The sequence below is a fragment of the Vicia villosa genome, unplaced genomic scaffold, assembly GCF_029867415.1.
Source record: "Vicia villosa cultivar HV-30 ecotype Madison, WI unplaced genomic scaffold, Vvil1.0 ctg.002408F_1_1, whole genome shotgun sequence".
In the NCBI taxonomy this organism is placed as follows: domain Eukaryota; kingdom Viridiplantae; phylum Streptophyta; class Magnoliopsida; order Fabales; family Fabaceae; genus Vicia; species Vicia villosa.
The window spans coordinates 152,009-173,650 of record NW_026705920.1 but is presented as its reverse complement, the minus strand read 5'-3'; the positions used below and the strand labels follow the sequence as shown (position 1 = coordinate 173,650).

The window sequence follows — 21,642 nt, the reverse complement described above, 5'->3', positions numbered from 1 at the left end:
AACAACAATTAAATTTCTAATATATTTTGAAGCACAAGAATGATATTATAATATCTTTAATCTTAAAATTTGACCAAACAAATCTTTATTCTTTAAATAGATTATTACTCCTCTGTCTCCCATCTCACGTGACTAAGAACCAATTTATTTATTCATCTTGTAATAGAAAATTTCTAAAATCAATTTATTTTAATTAAAGAGAAATAAGTACCACTAGCAGCATAAAGACCACGTCCGTCTTTTATACATTATCTGACTTCTTCCCTCGTACACTCCCCCAACACCTTTGTCAATATCCCTATTAGTCCATTCTTTTTCATCATACATCATTCATCACCAAGTTATCATTTTTGGACTCAATCAATCCTCAAAACCTCCACATTAAATACCAATTCATTGCCTCATTCTTACACTATCTTCCTCATTTTCTTCATCCTCTTTCCACATAGAAATGGGTTCTGAGGTACAACAACCCATCCCAAACCAAACAACTAACACAAACAAAAACTCTAACGGTAACATTTCCGTTGCAAAAACCCTCTCAATTGTCCAACCTCATTCACTTCTCCCAAAACCAACACCACCGCTCGCTACTTCAAATCCAAACCCAAACGACGTCGTTCCATCATCAAAATTAAAAACATTCTTCCGTCAGCGTAGCAACAACCTGTCGTCAGCAATCTCGCGAACGATCTCGTCTATAAAAACCTCAATCGACGACATAAACGACAAAAACAACTCGTCGTTTAACGACGTTACCGAATTCAAATTATCCGGTTTAAAAGTCGTGGTAGAGACCAAAAACGACGCGTCGTTGGGGAAAGTTCGAATCACGCTGTTTTCGAAATCGAATTGCAGAGACTGTTCTGCAGTTCGAAGATTCTTCAAAGAGAGAGGATTGAAATTCATTGAAATCAACATCGATGTTTACACCGAAAGAGAGAAAGAGCTGAATCAAAGAACGGGAAATTCAAACGTTCCGAAGATTTTCTTCAACGGGAAGCTGATTGGAGGATTGGTGGAGCTGAACGCGATAAGGAAGAATGAAGGCGGTGAATTGGAGAAGAAGTTGATTGAAATTGCGGATGGAAAGTTTTCCGGCGATGTTCCGGTGGCGCCGGAGTATGGATTTGATGAGGCGGCGGAGGAGGTGGTGGAGGTGGAGGAGGATGAGATTGTGAAGGCTGTGAGAGTGTTGAGGCAGAGGTTGCCGATTCAAGATCGGTTGGTGACGATGAAGATTGTTAGAAATTGTTTTGCTGGGAGTGAATTGGTGGAGTTTCTTGTTCGTCACCATGGATATATTCATGATGAGGTATGTTATTATTATTATTTTTTATTTTGTTTGATAATTTTGATTTTTTGTAGTTTGGACTTTTTATTTCATATTGTTTTTTGATGACATTTTCAGTAGTTCAAAAATTGATATTTGACATTTCAAAATAAAAAAATGGAATTTGTTTTTGTTCATATTTTGATTTTAAAAGAGTATAATATTTTCATTAAAATTAATACAGTAATATTTGACTTTTTTGTTTTTTTTAGTTTTTGTTAAAGAAAAATTGATAAAATAGTTAATTGGTAGGATTTAATCGAAATACACCGACAGTGTAAAGCAGTGAAATTATAACCGTTATTTTTGTAGACGTTTGACTTTTTTATTAAATTATATATAAAATATTTCTTTTTAAGAATTATGATGTCCTGACTATGTAAAATATTTTATACTTACAGTACACTATCATTAAGCTCTAATTTATTTATTATGTTTATTTTATGGATTGGCTTAATACATCTCTAACTTAATTTTATATTTCCGCTTTATTTTTTAACTAAAAAAGGTAAGAGTTGATTTCTTAATTTCACTTTTATTATTTTATTTAGTTCATTTTATTAATTTTTAGTAAAATAATGTTAAGTTGTATTGTTGTGAATGTAGAAGTCTTAAGGTTTAAATATGACTCAAAATTATAAAATAGAGTTTATTGTGATATCTTTATGGCACATCCTTAATTGAAACTTTACATTATAATACAAATAAAGTTTTTACCTAATATATTTTTATATTGTGACCATCTTCATAACACTTAATATACTTTTATATATTTAATCACATTTGAACTAATTTATTGTACATCTATATTACCAGAACTTAATATCATAAATTGATAGAAGACACGAAATAAAATAATCAAAATGAACTCAGAACATTAAATTAAATTAAGAAATTTGAGAACTAAATATGACATATGTATATTATTTTTGGATAAATACTAGTTTTTCTTCTTCTTTTTTTTTACAAAATCAAATACTAGTTTCTAGAAGTATATTTAAATACTGGTTTCTAGAAGTATATTCAAATACTAGTTTATTTATATATTTATTTATTTTACACAATCAAATACTAGTTTCTAGAAGTATATTTAAATAATTTTATGACATTTTGTAGTAAGAATTAGAGATTTATTTGATATTAAAATAATATTGGGAATTTCTTTTGGTAATATATAAATTTTGGGATTTTTTAATTTATAAATGGAGTATCTCGGGCCTTGTAAAATTATAATTTAAGATTTTTATTTAAGTTGGAAGGAATATCGGACACCCCATTCAAATACTTTTGGATAAATTTCTGAATGTTAAAATAGATAAAAAAGTTTTCAAAAATTAGTTTTATAATAAATATATAATCTATAATTAATTAATTAATTAATTAATTATTTTTGTAATTGTATCGTGAATAAAATTTATGATTTAGGGTTTATGTGCATCAAAAGTATAAAAGAGTCACCCAATCCCATCACCATTGTATATATTTCATAATATAGTTATTTAAATATATTTCCAAATTTCCTCAATATATATATATATATATATATATATATATATATATATATATATATATATATATATATATATATATATATATATATATATATATATATATATATATATATATATTTCCAAATATTTAAATTGTGAGATCAGATTTTAAGTATTATATTCAAATTAAATTATTATTTATTTAGTTGTATATTGTATATATGACTTGATTTCCTTTTTATTTGTTTATTTAATCTTTAATTAATATTTTATTTTATTTTATAGTTTATATACTAAAAAATGAAATTAGTATCTATTTATTCCCTCCACAAGCCATACATAGTGTCTTTATGATGATAGATATAATGAATATAGATGCGAGCAAACGTATTTTAATTTTTAGGTTAAATATGTTTTTGTTCTTATAAATTATTAAAATTTGTTTTTGATTGCTATAAAAAAAATTACATGTTTTGGTACCTATAAAATTATTATGCACGTAATTTTAATCTTTGCTGTTAAACTAATGGGAAAAAAGGAAATGCACTGACAGTGTAAAGTATTTTTACACTGTCAACCAATGAGAGACATGCATCAGAATAAAGCCCATTTTTAATTTTAAAAAATTGTAATTACATGGCAAATTAAAGCATTTTGATTGGTTGTATGTGTAAAACTGATTTACACTGACAGTGCACTATCTTTAAACTCTAAACTAATATGCATTTTTGGATAATTATTTTGGAGACATGTTTATAACATTATAAAAAATTTCTTGAAAAAAAAACTCAAAGTTTAATTTCTAAGTAGTGCTTTTCATTACTTTTATTATTATCTTTTAAATTTTAAAAATTTCATATTTAATTTTTCTCATTATAAAAAATTCTAAAATTTAATAAATTAATATTTTACAGTATTCTAAAAATGTATGAAAAAAATTATTTAAAATTTTAAAATTTAAAGGATAATAAAATAATTTTAAAAATTTTAAAAAACAACAAGAATTAAAACTGTATACATAAAAATTTTGTAGGACTAAAATATATTATTAGTTTAATAGGAACTAAAATTAAAATTAAAGATATTTTTAATAAACAAAAACATATTTAATCCTTTTAATTTCTATTCTGTCCACGTCCTCACAATATTTATCTTTTATTTTAGTATATATTAATTTATATAAATGTATGATTGTAATTTAAAATAATAAACGATTATTAAATTATTATATATTTTAAAATAATTATTTGTTTATTTTATAATTTTAATATAATTATTTGTTTATTTTATAATTTTACTATAAAATATTTGAAAATATTTTTAATTTTTGATCTGATATTTCAAAGTCTTACATGTAGAAATGGAAAACATTTCCTCAAAAAAAAAAAACTTTGTTAATTTCTTTTGGTGAAATTACATGGAAACTTCCTAAATTGTTTTAAAAATTTGAATTAGTCATGCGGTTTACATCATAATATTTATTATTAGATTGATAAGTCCGCTGAAAAGAAGGACTCTTTGCAAATTGCAGTTATATTGATATTATACGTTGTTTGATTTGATTTGCTTAGTTAGAGTATTGAATTTGTCGTTTTGTGAATTGATATTTTTAAATTTTGTTTCAGTTTTACAATTTCAAACATTGTTCCCTAATGTTGTTTCTCTGACCATAATGTTTCATCTAAATGATATTTCATTCCAAATCAAATGCTTAGGCTGTTGAGGTCGGAAATCTGTTATGCGAAAAGCACTTCATCAATCCAGTTTTCGGGTGAGAAAACAACCTTTGAAACCAAACAGACTAAAAATCTGGTTTTAAGTAATGTTTATTAATTTTATTTTTGTTATTTTCATCTTTTGTATGTAGGGAAATTGATTTCGAGGAGGGAAATCACTTCTACCGATTCCTTGAGCATGAAGCTTTTATCCCAAAATGTTTCAATTTCCGTGGTGCCACAAATGACAGTGAACCGAAAAATGCAGCTACAGTTTGTGATAGACTTACCAAGATTATGTGTGCGATTCTTGAATCTTATGCTTCTGAAGATAGGAGACGTGTTGATTATGTGGCAATCAGCAAAAGTGAGGAATTTCGAAGGTACTGTCGTAAAACTTGTTGTTGATAACTGCTAGTCTTGATATGACAGCCGTAAGGTTGCTTGCAACACAAGTAACTCCTTAGAAAGTCAAGTTAATGGGTGATACTGGCACGACCCTGACACATTTACTTGCATTCAATTACTTCCATTTTCTTGAATCATTGTTAAGAATTACGTGTTAGTGTCAATGGATATGGACTACTATATAAACCAAAGTTAAGTTTTTTCTTACAATAGGAACCTAACATATTTAGTTGCATTCAATTCCTTTAATTTTCTTAAATTATTGTTAGGAATAACATGTTAGCATCAATGTTTAGGGACAATTATATACACCGAAAGTAAGTTTTTTCTTACAATAGGAACCAGAAGGAGTATAATGTAGCAGTGATTCATTTCAACATTACCTATAAGAATGAAATCTAGATTTTGTTACTTCTGATGAGTATTATTTTGTCTAAAGTTATTTTAAACTGCAGGTATGTAAACATGACTCAGGATCTGCATAGAGTGGATCTCTTAGAACTATCTGAAAACGAGAAACTCGCCTTCTTCTTAAATATGTACAATGCCATGGTTATCCATGCTATGATAAGAGTAGGGTGTCAAGAAGGTGTGATTAATAGGAGATCCTTCTCGGATTTTCAGTATTTGATCGGAGGACATCCTTATTCTCTTGCGACTATTACAAATGGAATCCTTAGAAGCAATCGGAGGTCGCCTTATTCCTTAGTCAAGCCCTTTGGCGGTAGAGACAAACGGCTAGAGGTAGGCAAAATTGGTCAAACTTCTAATCCAAGTATTGTGTTTTTTTCGATTAATTTTGTTTTTCATGTTTATACTCTTTTGAACCATGATTGATCTGAAAGCGTGAGTAGCCAATTTATGATGAAATTATTGACTTATTCATGCTACAGGTTGCAGTTGTCAAAATGAATCCTTTGATTCACTTTGGACTTTGTAATGGCACAAAGTCAAGCCCAAAAGTGAGATTTTTTTCACCTTGTAGAGTTGCAGAAGAATTGAGATGTGCAGCTAGAGAGTTTCTTGAGAATGATGGAATTGATGTTGACCTAGAGAAGAGGACCCTTCATCTCAGTCCAATTTTTAAGTGGTAAGTAGTTTTTGAACTTCTGCAGTCTTGGTTTTTTTTTTCTTTTTCTGGTAGAAATGAGTATCCTCTGCAAGTAATTGTAGAAACTAATCCCTCAAGCCTGAAAGGACTACAATGAACGGCAAAACTCTATCTCAAGAGAACTTAACACTGTAGTGTGCCCAGGACTAAATTCGAATTTAAGACCTCTGATTAAGCCGGAAGAGATTCCTTATCATATCACCCAAGTGCTCTTGAGTATTGTCCTGTTTTTGACTAAGCTTGTCAATTAATTTCTAGAACCATGCTTATGAAATATTTATTTATTTATTGGCAGGTACAGTGCAGATTTTGGACATGAGAGAAATGTGGTAAAATGGATAATGAACTACTTGGATGCAAACAAAACAGGTCTTTTGACACATCTCTTAGATGATGGAGGTCCAGTTCATATATCATACAAAAATTATGATTGGTCAATAAATTCTTGAATAGTAGCACTAGAAAAAGGAAACATATATTTATTACATTGAATTTTACATGATGTCCTTTTGTACATATATCTCAGGAATTTGATTTCTCATTGTGCTGAAACAGTGCAGAATATAGATATGATGTTTTTTGTGTAAACAGAAAGTGTAAAATCACTTTGACAATGCACAGTTTTGATACTCAATTCTGATACACCCATTGAGGTGCTAGATTTCTTATATCATATAAATGCAAAACTATTTAGTTCAAAGACATACAGATTATTGGTAAAGTCAAGGAATAGATTAGAAACCTATTTAATTTTTTCAAAATATTTAAAAATTTGTCATATTAATTAAAAATAAAATCTTTAGAGTTAGATACAACTGAGAATTCATATGAAATATAGCAGTGCTTATAATAACAAAGCATAAACAAAAAAACTCAAACAGATCTAACATCTCCTCCTAGGTTGTTCCTTTCAAATGAAACCTTAAACACACATTTGTTCTCATCGACCAACTCAAAGAAACAAATATCTCCTACCTCCAATTTGCATTCTTTCATAAATTTTCTCCAACCTGCATACAATGTACTGTGTGTGGGATAATAACTCAGTTTCACAAACCAAGATTTTTCTTCCACTTTCAACTCCAAGAATTTTCCATGACATCCAACATGTCTATTCATAAACGCATTTGGTACACACTGCAAATAAAAACAAAATATCATTAATTTCTGTATTTAATCACAAACTATACTTTAAGTTAATTAATCGTACCGGGTATGATGAATTCACAACAACTTCAAATATATTCTTTTTAGTCACACTATTGTCTTCTAAATCTGCATAAACACAAATAATAGTTTAAAGACCTCTTTAATTTTTTTAAAATATTTAAAACAATAATAGTATATTACAACTTTAGTTAGAAAAATACCATCTAGAACATGTAATTTTGGACAGCTCCTAGAAGTTTCTAGAATGTCTTTTTTCTTTGCAATATTATCACAAGATTTTCCTTCTTTGTAACCTAGTAATGAAGTTGGAGAAAATTGATTAATATATGTTGGTAAAAAATTAATAAAATAAAAAATTATTAAGTAAAAATAAACCTTTCGATTTCTTAGGACTTGGATCTTCTTCTTCTCCTCGAATAATAGTAATAACGAAGGAAGGTGGTTGGAGTTGAATCATCTCAAATATACAAACATCATTAACATGCAATTTATACTTTTTAACAATCCTTGTCCAACCGCCACTCACAATAGATCGACTATAGATATCATCAAACTTGATTTTAACTTTCATAGTTCCGTCTTCACCGACTCTCATAGTTGTCGTACCATTGAACTTGTTCAAGTATTCCCTAGAAAATTCAGTTGGTATCCTCTGGTTTCATTCAATTCATGGTTTATTAGATATAGAAAAACTATAGCAACAAACATTCTATCGCGATACGATATTCAAATGGCCAAATACTTACCAATCTATAGTTTTGGATAGAAGATGGTGTCAATTTAACTTCAAACCTTGGGTTCTCATTCATAGTTTCGGCTGTTTGACACTCTTTAGACATCTTCGTCATGCTTCCTATGTTAGTACCTTCATGCATGGTGAAAAAATAATCACTTTTTTTTTTGAATAGTACTATCTCCGTTCCGTTTCATAAGAGACAACTCGCTTTTTAGTTTCATATATAATCAATGTATCTAGTCTATAAACAGACCAAAGAAAACATGGAATAGAAAAGAAATGCAGATGAACTCACCTGAAATATTTTCATGTGTAGGATCAAAATCCATACTTTTTCTCTTGCCATTAACTTTTTTCATTTGAACATGCTTGGATGGTTCACTCTCATCTAAACTCTTATCCCTATTGTCACTCACTTCAATATTGTCTTCAGCTTCTTTTGCAGCTTCACCAACTTCACTTACAAATTTTATTCGAGAATAATCTATTTCCAAAGTGCTTGTGTCATATATTTTAACCTTAAAATGTGATTCACATATAAATTTAAAAGTTAAAAAATAATTACATTTTAAAAATTTTGCAAGTTTTTCCCAATTCTTTTGAAACCAAATATCACCGTCACGTTCCACCCAAAATACTTTGTGTTCAACTCCATTTGGTAGAATAAGTAACACCGGATTTGAAATTCCTTTCCAATATTTCTCCACGAATTTCTTCGGAAGTCTCTGAAACAAAAATAGATAAACATTTTTATTACAAAAATAATGAAATATGTAAATCTGTATAGATAAATGAAATTTCTTTCTCATATACTTACAATCTCCTCTTTGTGATTCTGCATGACCTTGAAAAAACGAGGATGACGAATGGCCATGATTCAAGGGAAATTAGAGAAATGTTTATGGCTTTCAAGCAATGTAAATAAAAGGTCCATTTATCGATGCCCACTATGCATCTGTATCTTTGCAGTAGTAGCTTTATAGAGCCAAACTCTTAAATAGAGTTGAATATGACTAGTTAGGTTTGTGTTCCCGAATGTTTCCAACAAGTGTGACTAGATTAGCATTGGATGCATTTGGAACCGTGAAAACATTTAAATTACTTTTGCATGTGTTATTTGTTTCCACTTTCCAACATTAAATTACTTTTGCATGTGTTCTGTGTTTCCACTTTCCAACATTTTTTTACTACATTAGCATGGCATGGATATGTCATTCTTACACACTGATCAAAGGATAACCATTCACAAAGCTGTCAAAAAAAGGTTGTGATACAATATATATATATATATATATATATATTCCATCCTTGTTGTTTACGAGGGTACTCCCCACATAATTATTTTTTATGGTTTTTTTTTTTTAAATTAAACTTTGCGAGGGGCTTAACCCCCAACAACAATATTTTTTTTGTCTGAGGTTTTATCTCTGGCTAAATCCCCGGGCAATATTCAATATATATATATATATATATATATATATATATATATATATATATATATATATATATATATATATATATATATATATATATATATATATTGTAAACAAGAAGGATGAAAAATTTTGAATTTTGAAAAAAATATTTGCGAGGGGCTACCCCTCCCTAAAGTAGATGGCGCCAAAAAGTTATTTTGTTGATCAGATGGTACAGAAAATAGCGAGGGGAGTTCCCTGGCAATTTGATTGGATCATATTTCCGAGGGGCAACCCCACGCAAAAAATTTCCATGTGTCCCATCCGTTTCTGCACTCAGACTGCACGTGCAGAGGTGTGTTTTTCAAGGTAGTAATTGGCGAGGGGCACCGGCCCCCACACAATGCGTACAATTAATTTTCACCAAACCCCACCCACCATGTGTTGGTGCGGTAAAGCGGCAAGCACAAAAGTTTTGGAAATATTTATTTGGGAATTTATCGTGTCCACAAAGATTAGTGACATCAAACTGCCATTCAACAGTTTCCGCAGTTATGAGTTTAGATTAAATGGGTTTTAAGTAAAAATGGAAAATATAACATATGAACATAAAATAAATACATTCTTGATAGAGAATAACTTATCTGGTTTGAATCTAAACTAATCCTCACAAATTTAGATTTATCACTCCGTTGAACCCAATCTACAATACTCATCAGAATCACCACATACCTCTCACATCAATGTCCATTTCTACAACACCGACGAGAGTTCAACTATATTGATCTTTCGACGATGTCTCAACCGATCGAACAACACAGAAGCATTTAACTCCGATATTATATGGATGTTAACCCAAACACTATGTCCCGAATCATCCATTTTCAAGTCCCAAATGTTGTTTCCAAGCTAAATCTACCAAAAATGGAAGGTTGATGAGTTGAGGTTCAAAAATACCCAAAACATAACCTAAAAATTGTGTTTTTGGCCCTTAAAACGTGTTTCTGTCAGCACCGCTTCGCCCGGCGGCTCAACACAGCAACTTTTCACATTTTTTGGTCAGTCAGGCTCGCCCGGCGAGCCAAAATTTCGCCCGGCAGAACACACCAGAAACAGCAAAAATTCTGTACTGTTTCGGCCATAACTTGAGAACCGTAACTCCAATTTGCGTCCGGTTCGAAGCATTGGAAAGCTTATTCAATGCTCTATCTAACTATGAATAAATATCAATGCTTGAATACCTACAAAAATGAGATGAAACAATTAAATTCAATGATATTTACACAATAACGCAATATATACACTATAACGTAAACTATACCAAATATTCACTAAAGTTGAGGTTTATTGATGTAAAACAAATGAATTAAGCCGATGAGTGCTAATTATTCACACTCAAATTTGCAACAATTTAGCACTCATCACCATGTTAACTCATCTGTAACGTAAACTTTTTCTTCTCTTTATCTTCTATCTTCACAACTCTCCTCCCACTCCATACACTACTTTCTCTCTCTCATTCACATTGTTTCAAGATCTTCTTCTTCTTTCATGGGTGGTGCTGCATAAAAATTATCTCATCTCCAAATTAAAAATTCTTGAGGTAATCTTACTATATAATTCAATTTTAATATTTATTTTATATTTAAATTTAAATTATAATATTAATTTTGTGCTGTTTAGTATTTTTAATATCCATAATTTTTTTTAGAAGAGCAATATTTTGAAGAAAAGCTTCAAAGACTACACCAAAGTTATTTTCAAATAATGTACACATGTAAAACTTATAAATTTTCTATGTATGTGTGTTTATGATGGAGATATATTATGTTTATAATATATATAGACTTATTGTGTTTGTAATATATATTTTAAAAACAGTATTTTATTTTGTATGTATATATATGTATATTTGTAAACTGTTTCTTTAATTTTTTTATTTACTTTTTTTTCGAAATTAATATTTTAAATACAGTTTATTTCATTTTTAAAAACAACATATTTATTGATTTTGAAAACAATATATTTACTAACTTTTTTCGAAATTAGTAGTTTAAATGTAGTGTATTAATATAAATAATATAATTTATGTTAAGCAATAAAAATAAGTTTATGTTTAATATATTTGTGTGTTAGTAGTAAATATTATAAAATCTATTTAGAAATCATTTTTTATATATTAAAAAAATAGAATTTTTATATACTATAAAAATATTAGTTTAAAAATATTTAGCCTTTTTATTTGTATTAATAAAAACAGTTTGTGATATATATTTAAAAAACAGTATTTTATTGTGTGTATCTATATATTTTAAAAATATTTAGCCTTATTATTGTAATTTTGTATGGAGTTTAAATATTTGTTTAAATATTGATTATTTATATATATTATATTAATTTCATTTTAATTTAAATTATATATATTAATTTAAATTATATTATAATGATATTTTTATTTTAATTATTATGTATGATTTGATAAATTATAATTTTTTTCAAATGGAAAACATATTGCCAGGGGCTGTTCCCCACGCATAACGAAAAGTACTGCATTTTGCGAGGGGCTTTTCCCCAAGCAAAATAAAAGTACAACATTTTGTGAGGGGCTTTTCCCCAAGCAAAATATCTGACGCAGTCTGCGTCCTTCCTGACTGCTAGCTGGTGCCTACGTCTGTGTGTTGTATAGAAGAAAATTGGTATTGCATTTAGCGAGGGGGTATGCCCTTGGCAATTTAGTGAAGTGTAGAGCTCCTCGGTAATTAATTTGCGACCCCTTGTTTTGCTAGGGGAGTTGTCCCCTCGCAAGTTTTGTAATTGTGAGGGGTTTCGCCTTTAGTGAGGGGGTTAGCCCCTGGCAATTTCCAATATTTCTTGTAGTATATATATATAACGTTAATTTTGATGTAATTCAATTACATAGTAAATTATTATAGAATAATCTCAAACTTGATAGATATGATCTATATGATAATATGTTACAATCCAACGGTTGATTTTGAAAAATATTTATTCGAAATAAAAGTATTCAGCGAGTGTAACTTATGGTGTAACTCTTCGGGTGTATTTTGATCCCTTACACCTGAAGAGTGACACTCGCTCATAACTTCACATCGGATAAATATTTTTTAAAATCAATCGTTGGATGTTAATTTTGATGTAATTCAATGACATAGTAAATCAGTGCGAATTAACTGATGTCGTCTATGTGAATTGACTTCGGATTCCTGAATTTTTCAAGATTTCACGATCGCCCTCTAATTCATCGGTTAAAAACCTTCTCAGGTATTCGAATATAGAACACTATAAATCAAATACCAAGATTTTTTGTGTTTGATCTAATCAAGCAACGCCTTAACTCTGATTCCCCTAATTTCCGGATCTCTGATTCATACGGTTCAGAGTAATGGTTGGATGTAAGGAAAATCATTACGCCGCTGCATGAAAAGTCGCTGATGTTGCTCAGGCATTGATTAATCAATCGCTTCCTCCTCCTCCACAAGGTGTTCTGAATCCATAAATTGAGATTCTACTGCATTCGGATCTATTCCAAACTCCTCTGATAGCTAGATCTATTCTACCGCCTCAAATTGGACATCAAGTTCCATCTCTAGATTCATAATCTGAAGCCTTACCTGGTTTCCAAATGTTAAGAGCTTACCTTGGATTGAAATGTGCTAACAAGGTGCTGAATAATATGTATAACATCGTTTAGCAGCAGAATTTGCAAGTAATAGAGGAAATGTTACATCGCCTCGAAGAAAGTGTTGGAACAAGTTTGGTTATGCAACTATCCTTGAGTTTTGTGGATAAAAAAGCTTAATATGTATAGAGAACAATTTTGTACTATAATAAATTTTTTAAGTACGCAGATCAAATAAAATTGATTTTAACTCTGAAGAAGTCAAGTATGGACAAACCATACTATGAACAAAGCATATATGAAGTCTGATCTACTAAGAAAAACCTTAAGATTGTCAAAGTATGAAGTAAGCAGACCCTAAATGGTAAACACACTCTGAACCAAAAGAAGAAACAAATGTGTGTTTAAATGAAAGTCAAGCATATGGATTACCAATTATATACCTTTGGAAGAATCTATTATAAATGAGTCTAAGAAAGACTATGATATTTCAAACCTCTAAAGCCTAAAGATCTGAACTCTATAGACTCTAAAGTCTCATTTTCACCAAATTCTAAAGATAGGATATGAACTCTACTCTAACTTCATTAACTTGTATTTGAAGCCCATGAATAGAGGATAATGACTAAATGAAGAATATGTGGCAAGAGTATAACCACTAAAAGATCAAATATTCTTTTCACTACTCTAAAAATCTGAAAAAGGATTGTACTATTGTACCAACTTGTTTCCTCTCGTATCATCCGCTCAACCACTACATGTTACAAGTGCCACTCCACCATGGTACTATCAAATGTTTTCATACAACTATAATTTTAAAGATATTCCAACTTCACCCTCAAATGGATCTATTCTTCTTCTGTATAAAGAGGTCTTGGAAGTTTGAAAATATTATATATAAGAACAACAACAAAACACTGAAGAAATTATCAAGTTCATTCTCTTAGAACATTTTTTCTTGATAATATTTCTTAAGTGCAATCTCTGATTTTAATTTGTGTATATGCTTATTTTGAGAAACAACTTTGTAAACACACTCTTGTATTCTTAAACTTTGGTTAAATTCCTTGAGAGACTAGGGTATAGTCAGGATTCTCAAGAAGTCTTTGACAAGTAGTCATTGAGGTTGTAATTCAATATTTGATTAATGGATTAGGTCTTTATTGAGAAGGAAGAATTACCTTAGCGAGTGGATTAGAGGTAGCCTAGTTAACAGTGAACCCGGATAAAAATACTTCACCCTCAGATAAAGATACATTTTTGAAACACAAAATGACAACTATTGAGAATGATAAAGATAACTACTCTACTAAACCACCGGTATTTGATGGAGACAAGTTTGATTATTGGAAGGATAAAATCGAAAGTTTCTTCCTTGATTTTGATGCAAAATGGTAGGACATGGTCATAAATGGCTACACGCATCATTTAAATGAGAATGACGCCAAATGAGTGATCAACAAAAGAAGAACAACAACAATTATCATAGGTTCTAAATTATTATGTTGAATGCAATTTTATACACTGAGTATGAAAAAATACCAATAGAAACTCTACAAAGTATATATTTGATTCTTCTAGAATGACTCATGAAAGAAACGAACAAGTTAGAGAAACCAAAGCTTTGACCTTTATTCAAAAATGTGAAACTTTCAAAATGGAGGATGATGAAACTGTTGAGGACATGTTTTCAATTTTTCAAATGCTTGTAGCCGACTTAAAAGTTCTAAACAAAGGCTACACTACTGCATATCACGTAAAGAAGATCATCAGAAGTTTACCAAAGAAGTGGACCTATGGTGACTTTTCTTAAGGTGTCCAAGAATATGAACAGTAAGACTCTAAAAGAGCTTATAAGCTCTGTAAGAAGTCATGAGATATAGCTAGAAGAGGATGAGCCTTAAGTAACTGGAAAATCTATGGATATAAAACCCAAAGACAAGGTATAAAAGGAGAAGGCTTTACAAGCTAAAGAAGAAGAAGATTCTGATGAAAGAGAAGATAAGCTTTCTCTTTTCTCTAGAAGAGTCAATCAACTCTAGAGGCAAAGACAAAAGAATCCCAGAGGAAATAGAAGAACATGTGGGCGTTTTGATTCAACATTTGGGCAAAAGAAGTCTGGTGCTAACAAAGATGTCATCTATTTTGAGTGCAAGGAATCTGACCACTACAGAAACGAATGTCCCAAGTTAAGAAATAAAAGCCTAAGAAAAATGACTTCAAAGATAAGAAGAAAGTTCTGATGGCTACATGGGATGACTCTGTTCCTTTAAAAAAGGAATATGAAGAGGAGCAAGCTAACATGGTGTTGATGGCAAGCACAAAAACATCCGACTCTGAAGGCAATGAAGAGTTGTGTTTGAGTAACTAATCTTTATCTCACTCGAAATTCCTTACCTTCAGAGTCTGAGTAGATAATATTTCACTCTGGTTTAGAATCTGAGTCAGACTCCAATGAGGTATTTTCTAACTTAACTCGTTTTAAAGTAGAGTTGTGTCTGACTAAATTTCTGTAAAAGTATCAGAGAATTTAGAAAAGGTACAAGGATTTGAAACTTATTTATGTAACTAATTACAAAGCCCATAGTGAGCTAAATAAAGAAAACTCCACTTTAAAAGACAATTTTTTCCAGGAGCATCTCAATCCGATGTGAATTCAATTTTTACCTAGAAACTTCCAGGAGCCGCTCACTGTCATGCCTTGTGCACCGGTGACCACTCTCACCCTCGTCGGCCTTGGGCATTACATTCCCACCAACCCCCTATTTGATCATCCCTGAACCACATTGTACTCAGAGATGTATGCTCTGATACCATTTGTAATGCCTTAAACTACTTTTAGGATTATCGACTGAATCCACAAACCAACACAGGTCTTTTCGGCATATTTTTTCCTTACTCATAGGCTTTATGGGAACTTTCCCAAAAGGTCACCCATTCAAATACTACTCTAAGTCTTGCACGCTAACTATAGAGTTCTTATTTTTAATGCTACCAAAAAGAAGATGCATCTTATTGGTATAGGTAGTACCAATCAATCTTTATAAGCCTTCATTCAACCATGCAGTCCCATACCAACACACTCTCAGGATCCTTCTCATTCTGATGTGAATTCAATTTTTACCTATAAGTTTCCAGGAGCCGCTCATTGTCATGCTTTGTGCAGTAGAGACCACTTCCCACCCTCGTCGGCCTTGGGTGTTACACCTTTTACCTTGGTTGAAAAAGAGGTTTTACCTCAATTTTCAAGCAAGTTAACGAAGGGTGTCGTGAAAAGTCTTAGGGTATTTTCTCGGTTTATAAACAATTGATGGTTAACATGTAAAGTTCAAGGGTTTGATCCCCAGGGAGATCCTTTTTAGAATTCTGAAACGGCGAAAAATGCCTTTCTTTTGATTTTGACTTTCCACCTATGGGTATAACACTTTTTCACCTTGGTTTAGACATAAAACTGATGGGTAAACACACGATTGAGTTTATTAAATCTAATGTTGATTTCTTATTTCACTAAATCCTAATTGAACATGTAACTTCTCAAAGTTGGTTAGGAAAGTAATAATAAGAACAATAGTGTTATATTTGAAGAACAACTTACACTGATTAATGTTTGTCAAGCATTCTACAACTCATCATTCATCTCGCATTCTTTAATGGTTAAAATCTCTTCAATATTTCAAGTTCTTTATTCAAAAACTTCCTTTTCTATTAATTCATTCATGAAAGTATAAAATTTGATGCTTTGAAAAATGAACAAGTATGAAAGAAAGTTAAACGAAAACTAGAAGTATTGGAGATTTTGACTATAAAGAACATGAGATGATTGATGAGTTGTATAATACTAGAAAAACATTAATTAAGGTAACATATGTTTCAAATACAACATAATTTTTCATATGATTAATTCTAAAATCTATTTAATAGGTTATATATTCAAAGAGAAGTTAATGAAGCAAAAAAAAAAATCGACATTAGATATAATTAACTCAACTCCATGGAACAAGATGAGAGCTACACATAGAATTGAAAAAAACATAAACTTAATATCAATACCAATCTAAAACTCAAACTAAGTAACAACAACTAAACTACCACATATAGATTTTCATAACTTTGGGCAGTAGAACAACTAAACAACAACATATAGATTTTCATAATTTTGGATAATAGAAGAACTAAATAACATCATCAACAACAACAATGACATCAACAACAACACATAAGCAACCAGTCTCAACAACAACATAAAATCTTTAGGGTCTCAACAACGAGTCTCAGCAACAACATCAAAAACCTAGAACATAAGTTTTTTTAAACAACAACAACAAGATAAAACCTCTAGGATTTCAGGTCTTAACAATAACAATAATAACATCAATAAACCTATAGCATAAATGTGCTTAAACAACAAGATAAAACCTCTAAGGTTTTTGAATCTCAACAACAACAATATGAGTAGTGATACTTGACGTACCAGATCTCTGAAGAAGAAATGAAATTAAATGATTCGGATCTCTGAAGAAGAAATGAGAGCCCTAAGCACATATAATTTTTGCATGGAAGATGATATATGTTTATAGGTCTCGTTGTTTAGGGGTCTCTTATTGGCTTTATTGTTAATGGCATTTCGTTAGGGTTTCGTTTGTGTTGCTTAGTAAAGTGAAACAAAAATAATTGTTGTAAATTGAAGCATGTACACTTTAATATTTACCACTCGCATTTCATAAAGAATCGATAAAATAAATTGTATATTTTTTTAAGAAAAAAAATGGTGCGTCATGGGATTATTATACCTCGGTTCTTATGTGAGGTGAAATCGTTGTTATGAAAAGTAGTTTTTTTAGTAGTGTAGTCAACACAAGTGGAACTCAAGGTACAATTTTCAAATCTCCATTTTTGACTATACTCATCTTGGACTCTATAATGACACGAGGATTAGAATGCTAACCATGTAGGTCTACCCCACACCACCTACCAGAAGCATCATCACTGATTTCAGAATCTTACATCATCCTTCAACACTAACTCTAGCTCCTATATGGATATCGTTTAGCCATGTCATATTAATAATTTAAAATTTATAGTCTGACTTGACAGGATACATGGCCGTGATTGATTGATAGTGTATAACTATTTTACGCTGTTAGTGCATCACTCATTCTCTCTCTTTATATTATATATATATATATATATATATATATATATATATATATATATATATATATATATATATATATATATATATATATATATATATATATATATATATATATATATATATATATATATATATATATATATATATATATATATAAACTAAAAAATTGTAACGTTTTCATATCTTTTACTTTTTGTTTAAAAGCTGTATTGTTTTCTGCATGCCTCGTCTCAAAATATATGCCTTCATGAAAAATTTATTTGTCTCTTGGTCATTTTTGAAGTGTATTAATTACAATTTATCATGAAATTCATATGTAGTAGATCCCACTTAGAATTTAAGAAATAGAAAGCAATGGATTAGAGGATGGATTTTGAACTAGACAGTTCTAATAGTAAACTTACCAATGTTGTTTTACCCTTACTTCCATTAGTACTACCTGCATTGTTAAAAAAATAAATACTCAAATTTTGAGTGAGTTTGTTTAAAATTATTATGAGATAAATTTATTTATTTTAATAAAAATTTAGTTTGTTTCAAAAATCACATTCTTGTTTAGAAATCATAGTTTTTTATTTTGAAAATTAGAAGCAATTTCATAAGTTATTTTTATGCCCAAATTGTCTTTTTAAAAGTTCAGTTTTTCTTAAAAGTTTTTAAAATATATGTTTTTTCATTCATAATCCACCATAATCATAAAAAAAAAAAAAATATTAAAAAGAAAAAAAAAATGAACTAACATGTAAACTAACCTTTAAATTTTCTCTTGTCTCTCACTTCAACAACTAATTCTTCACTTTCTTCTGGACTTTCACAAACTCAATATATAACTCTGATTTTGCAATAATCTAATTCCAAATTATCTAGTCCAAATATTTAAACATTTTTATTACAAAAATAGTGAAATATATAAATCTGTATATATAAATAAATGAAATTTCTTTCTCATATAGTTACAATCTCCTCTTTGTGATTTTTCATGACTTTGGAAAATCCAGGATGATGAATGACCATGATTCAAGAGAAATTAGAGAAATGTTTATGGCTCTCACGCAATGTAAAGAATAGGTCAATCTATTGATGCCTACTATGCAACTGTATCTACCTTTGTAGAGCCAAACTCTTAAATAGAGTTGAATACCAGTAGTTTGGTTTGTCTTCCCGAATGTTTCCAACAAGTGTGACTAGATTAGCATTGTTTGAATTTGAAACTGTGAAAATAGTAAATTACTTTTGCATGTGTTCTTTGTTTTCACTTTCCAACATCTTTTACTACATAAGTATAGCATGCATATGTCATTCTTACACACTGATCAAAGATACGTTCACAAAGCTGTTAAAAAATGAAACCGATTGTCATTGGCTGTAAAAATATTAATCCTCTTATATTTACGGTAAACTCAATTAAATAATTTATTATATCAATCATATTTAATTAATTAAATAATTAATTACATTTTAAATATTTTTCTAGAATTGTTTTAGGAAACCACTAAAACAATTAATATCTTTTAAGATGGACATAGAAAAATAAAATGGTAAAGATGAAAGTCAACCCTATGAAATGCAATGATTATAAGAAAGTAGAAAAATGTTGCTGAAGTTAAAATATTCCTCCAATAGACTAATTAGAATAAATTGTTGTACGGATTTGGTGGCGCAATCCTTCCGACTTTTCGGTAAGTAATGCCTATGATGCTATTTGTTTGGATTTACTTTCTTCTCCTTCTTTGAACAATAATAGTATTGTAGCGTTTGATCGTCTTTGGAAAACAAAAGTTCCTAGTAGAATTCTTTTTTTGCTTGGAGGATGATTTGGAATAGGTTACCGACTAAGACGAATTTATTCAAACGAGGGGTTTTACTTGATTCTAACTTGTTGTTTTGTCCCTTGTGTCGTGGGGCCGATGAAGATTTAGACCACATCTTTCTTTTTTGTCCTTTTTCTAGAATATGATGGTTGAAGTTATGTCGCTGGCTTAGAATAATTGATGGTGATGAGAGATCTTCTCTTATTGATCATTTTTATTGGATGGATGATATTTGCAAGAATAATTTCTCTTTGGGTTTGGGTTATTTCTTTTGCTTAACACTTTGTTGGATTATTTGGAAGTGTAGGAATGATGTAATTTTCAACAATTTAGTTATGTCACATTTTGATGGTTTTAGTTTGTTCAAATCATTAGCTTGGGATTGGTTTCAAGTCTTTCATAAAGGCTCTTGTAATTTATCTAGAGAGGATTGGTCAGTTGATCCAAGACCTTTTTTCTCTTGATTGGGTGTTGGCCTTGGTTGGTAGGTGAGGCGGACTTTGTTTCCGTATTTTTGTGTTCCTGTATTTGGGTTAAACACCCCTAGTGCTTGTGAAATATACCTTTAGCTTATAAAAAAACAATTAGTACTGGACAATTGATCGGTTTGGATCGATATCAGATTTAAAACTTAAATTCGACGCAAATTGCAGTTTCACTTTAAAGACACGATTTCGATCAATAAAATTTTGATTTTTGATGGATTCGATTAGATTCATTTATCAGATAAATCGGATGAATTTAATCAGCTTAACATTTATTAAACTAAATCCATAAAAAATATTTTTTTTTTTATAAAATTCAATAACATTTATTTTTTAATTTAAAAGAAATCAAAATTTTAGAATAGTACAAAGTAAGATTATATTTTTATTATTGAAAAAATTCATTATTATGTGATAATATTTTCAATATCAGTTGACATTAATTTGAGCATTGTCATACTTTAAACCACAAAGTAAATAACGATCAAAATTTTATATTGCATTTTCTTGTATTTTTGTAAATAAACAATGTCATTATTAGATTATAAAAATGGTAATATCATAATAAAATTATTGAATTTTATTTTTAAAATGGATCAATATATAATAATAAAAAAAATTAGTTGAGTTTCGGCTGTGTTCGGTTTTTGATGGATCGAAAATAATTATCCGAGTCTGACCTAATCAACCTTATATTATCCTAATTAAGTAACTGAGTCAACCAAACACCCAATCCAATTCGAACCGTTTGCAAAACGTTTATAATAAGTCGGTCGATTTGAATCGGTCGATTGAAATTTGTCCACTCCTAATAACAATATTAAATTGTTTACTATGAAATTATAACTTTTCAAGGTGATCTTGTGGTTTGGTACTGTTTTTATTGTATCAAGATCTTATCTTGGTTTCAGTGAGATGGATGCTGTTATTTTCTTTTCGTCCTAATACTTATGTTAAATTATTCTTTTTGTCACTTTTTAAATATTTTGCCATGGATGTTTAGAGATTTTTTTGTTTCATTTTTTCTTCAATTTTAGACATAAAGTTTGGGTTGTTATTTATTTATTTTATTAATTTTGAAAGAATAAATATTTGTTTGTCAAAAAAATTAAATACACACTTGTTAGTGAAAATTTTATATATTTAGTTCTTTAACAACTATCTAACATTTTT

General features: G+C 29.7%; 2 protein-coding genes across 3 annotated transcripts; one reads left to right on the top strand and one right to left on the bottom strand.

The window, feature by feature from the left end:
- Positions 1–234: 234 nt before the first annotated feature.
- Positions 235–6,733, top strand: LOC131638754 (uncharacterized). Its single transcript, XM_058909301.1, has 6 exons — positions 235–1,315; positions 4,539–4,594; positions 4,691–4,921; positions 5,402–5,690; positions 5,840–6,036; positions 6,353–6,733. The coding sequence occupies exons 1-6, from the start codon at positions 452–454 to the stop codon at positions 6,504–6,506; spliced, it is 1,791 nt and encodes a 596-aa protein (XP_058765284.1). The 5' UTR covers positions 235–451; the 3' UTR covers positions 6,507–6,733.
- Positions 6,734–6,868: 135 nt separating this feature from the next.
- On the bottom strand, positions 6,869–8,910 carry LOC131638755 (B3 domain-containing transcription factor VRN1-like). Of its 2 annotated transcripts, XM_058909303.1 has the most exons (8): positions 8,781–8,910; positions 8,529–8,688; positions 8,259–8,447; positions 7,974–8,092; positions 7,603–7,879; positions 7,428–7,520; positions 7,268–7,332; positions 6,871–7,194 (listed from the first exon to the last, which is right to left on the bottom strand). In XM_058909303.1, the coding sequence occupies exons 1-8, from the start codon at positions 8,835–8,837 to the stop codon at positions 6,931–6,933; spliced, it is 1,224 nt and encodes a 407-aa protein (XP_058765286.1). In that variant the 5' UTR covers positions 8,838–8,910; the 3' UTR covers positions 6,871–6,930. The 2 variants fall into 2 exon arrangements, with proteins under 2 accessions (XP_058765285.1, XP_058765286.1); XM_058909302.1 differs by having other exon boundaries at positions 6,869–7,194; positions 8,259–8,688.
- Positions 8,911–21,642: the final 12,732 nt, after the last annotated feature.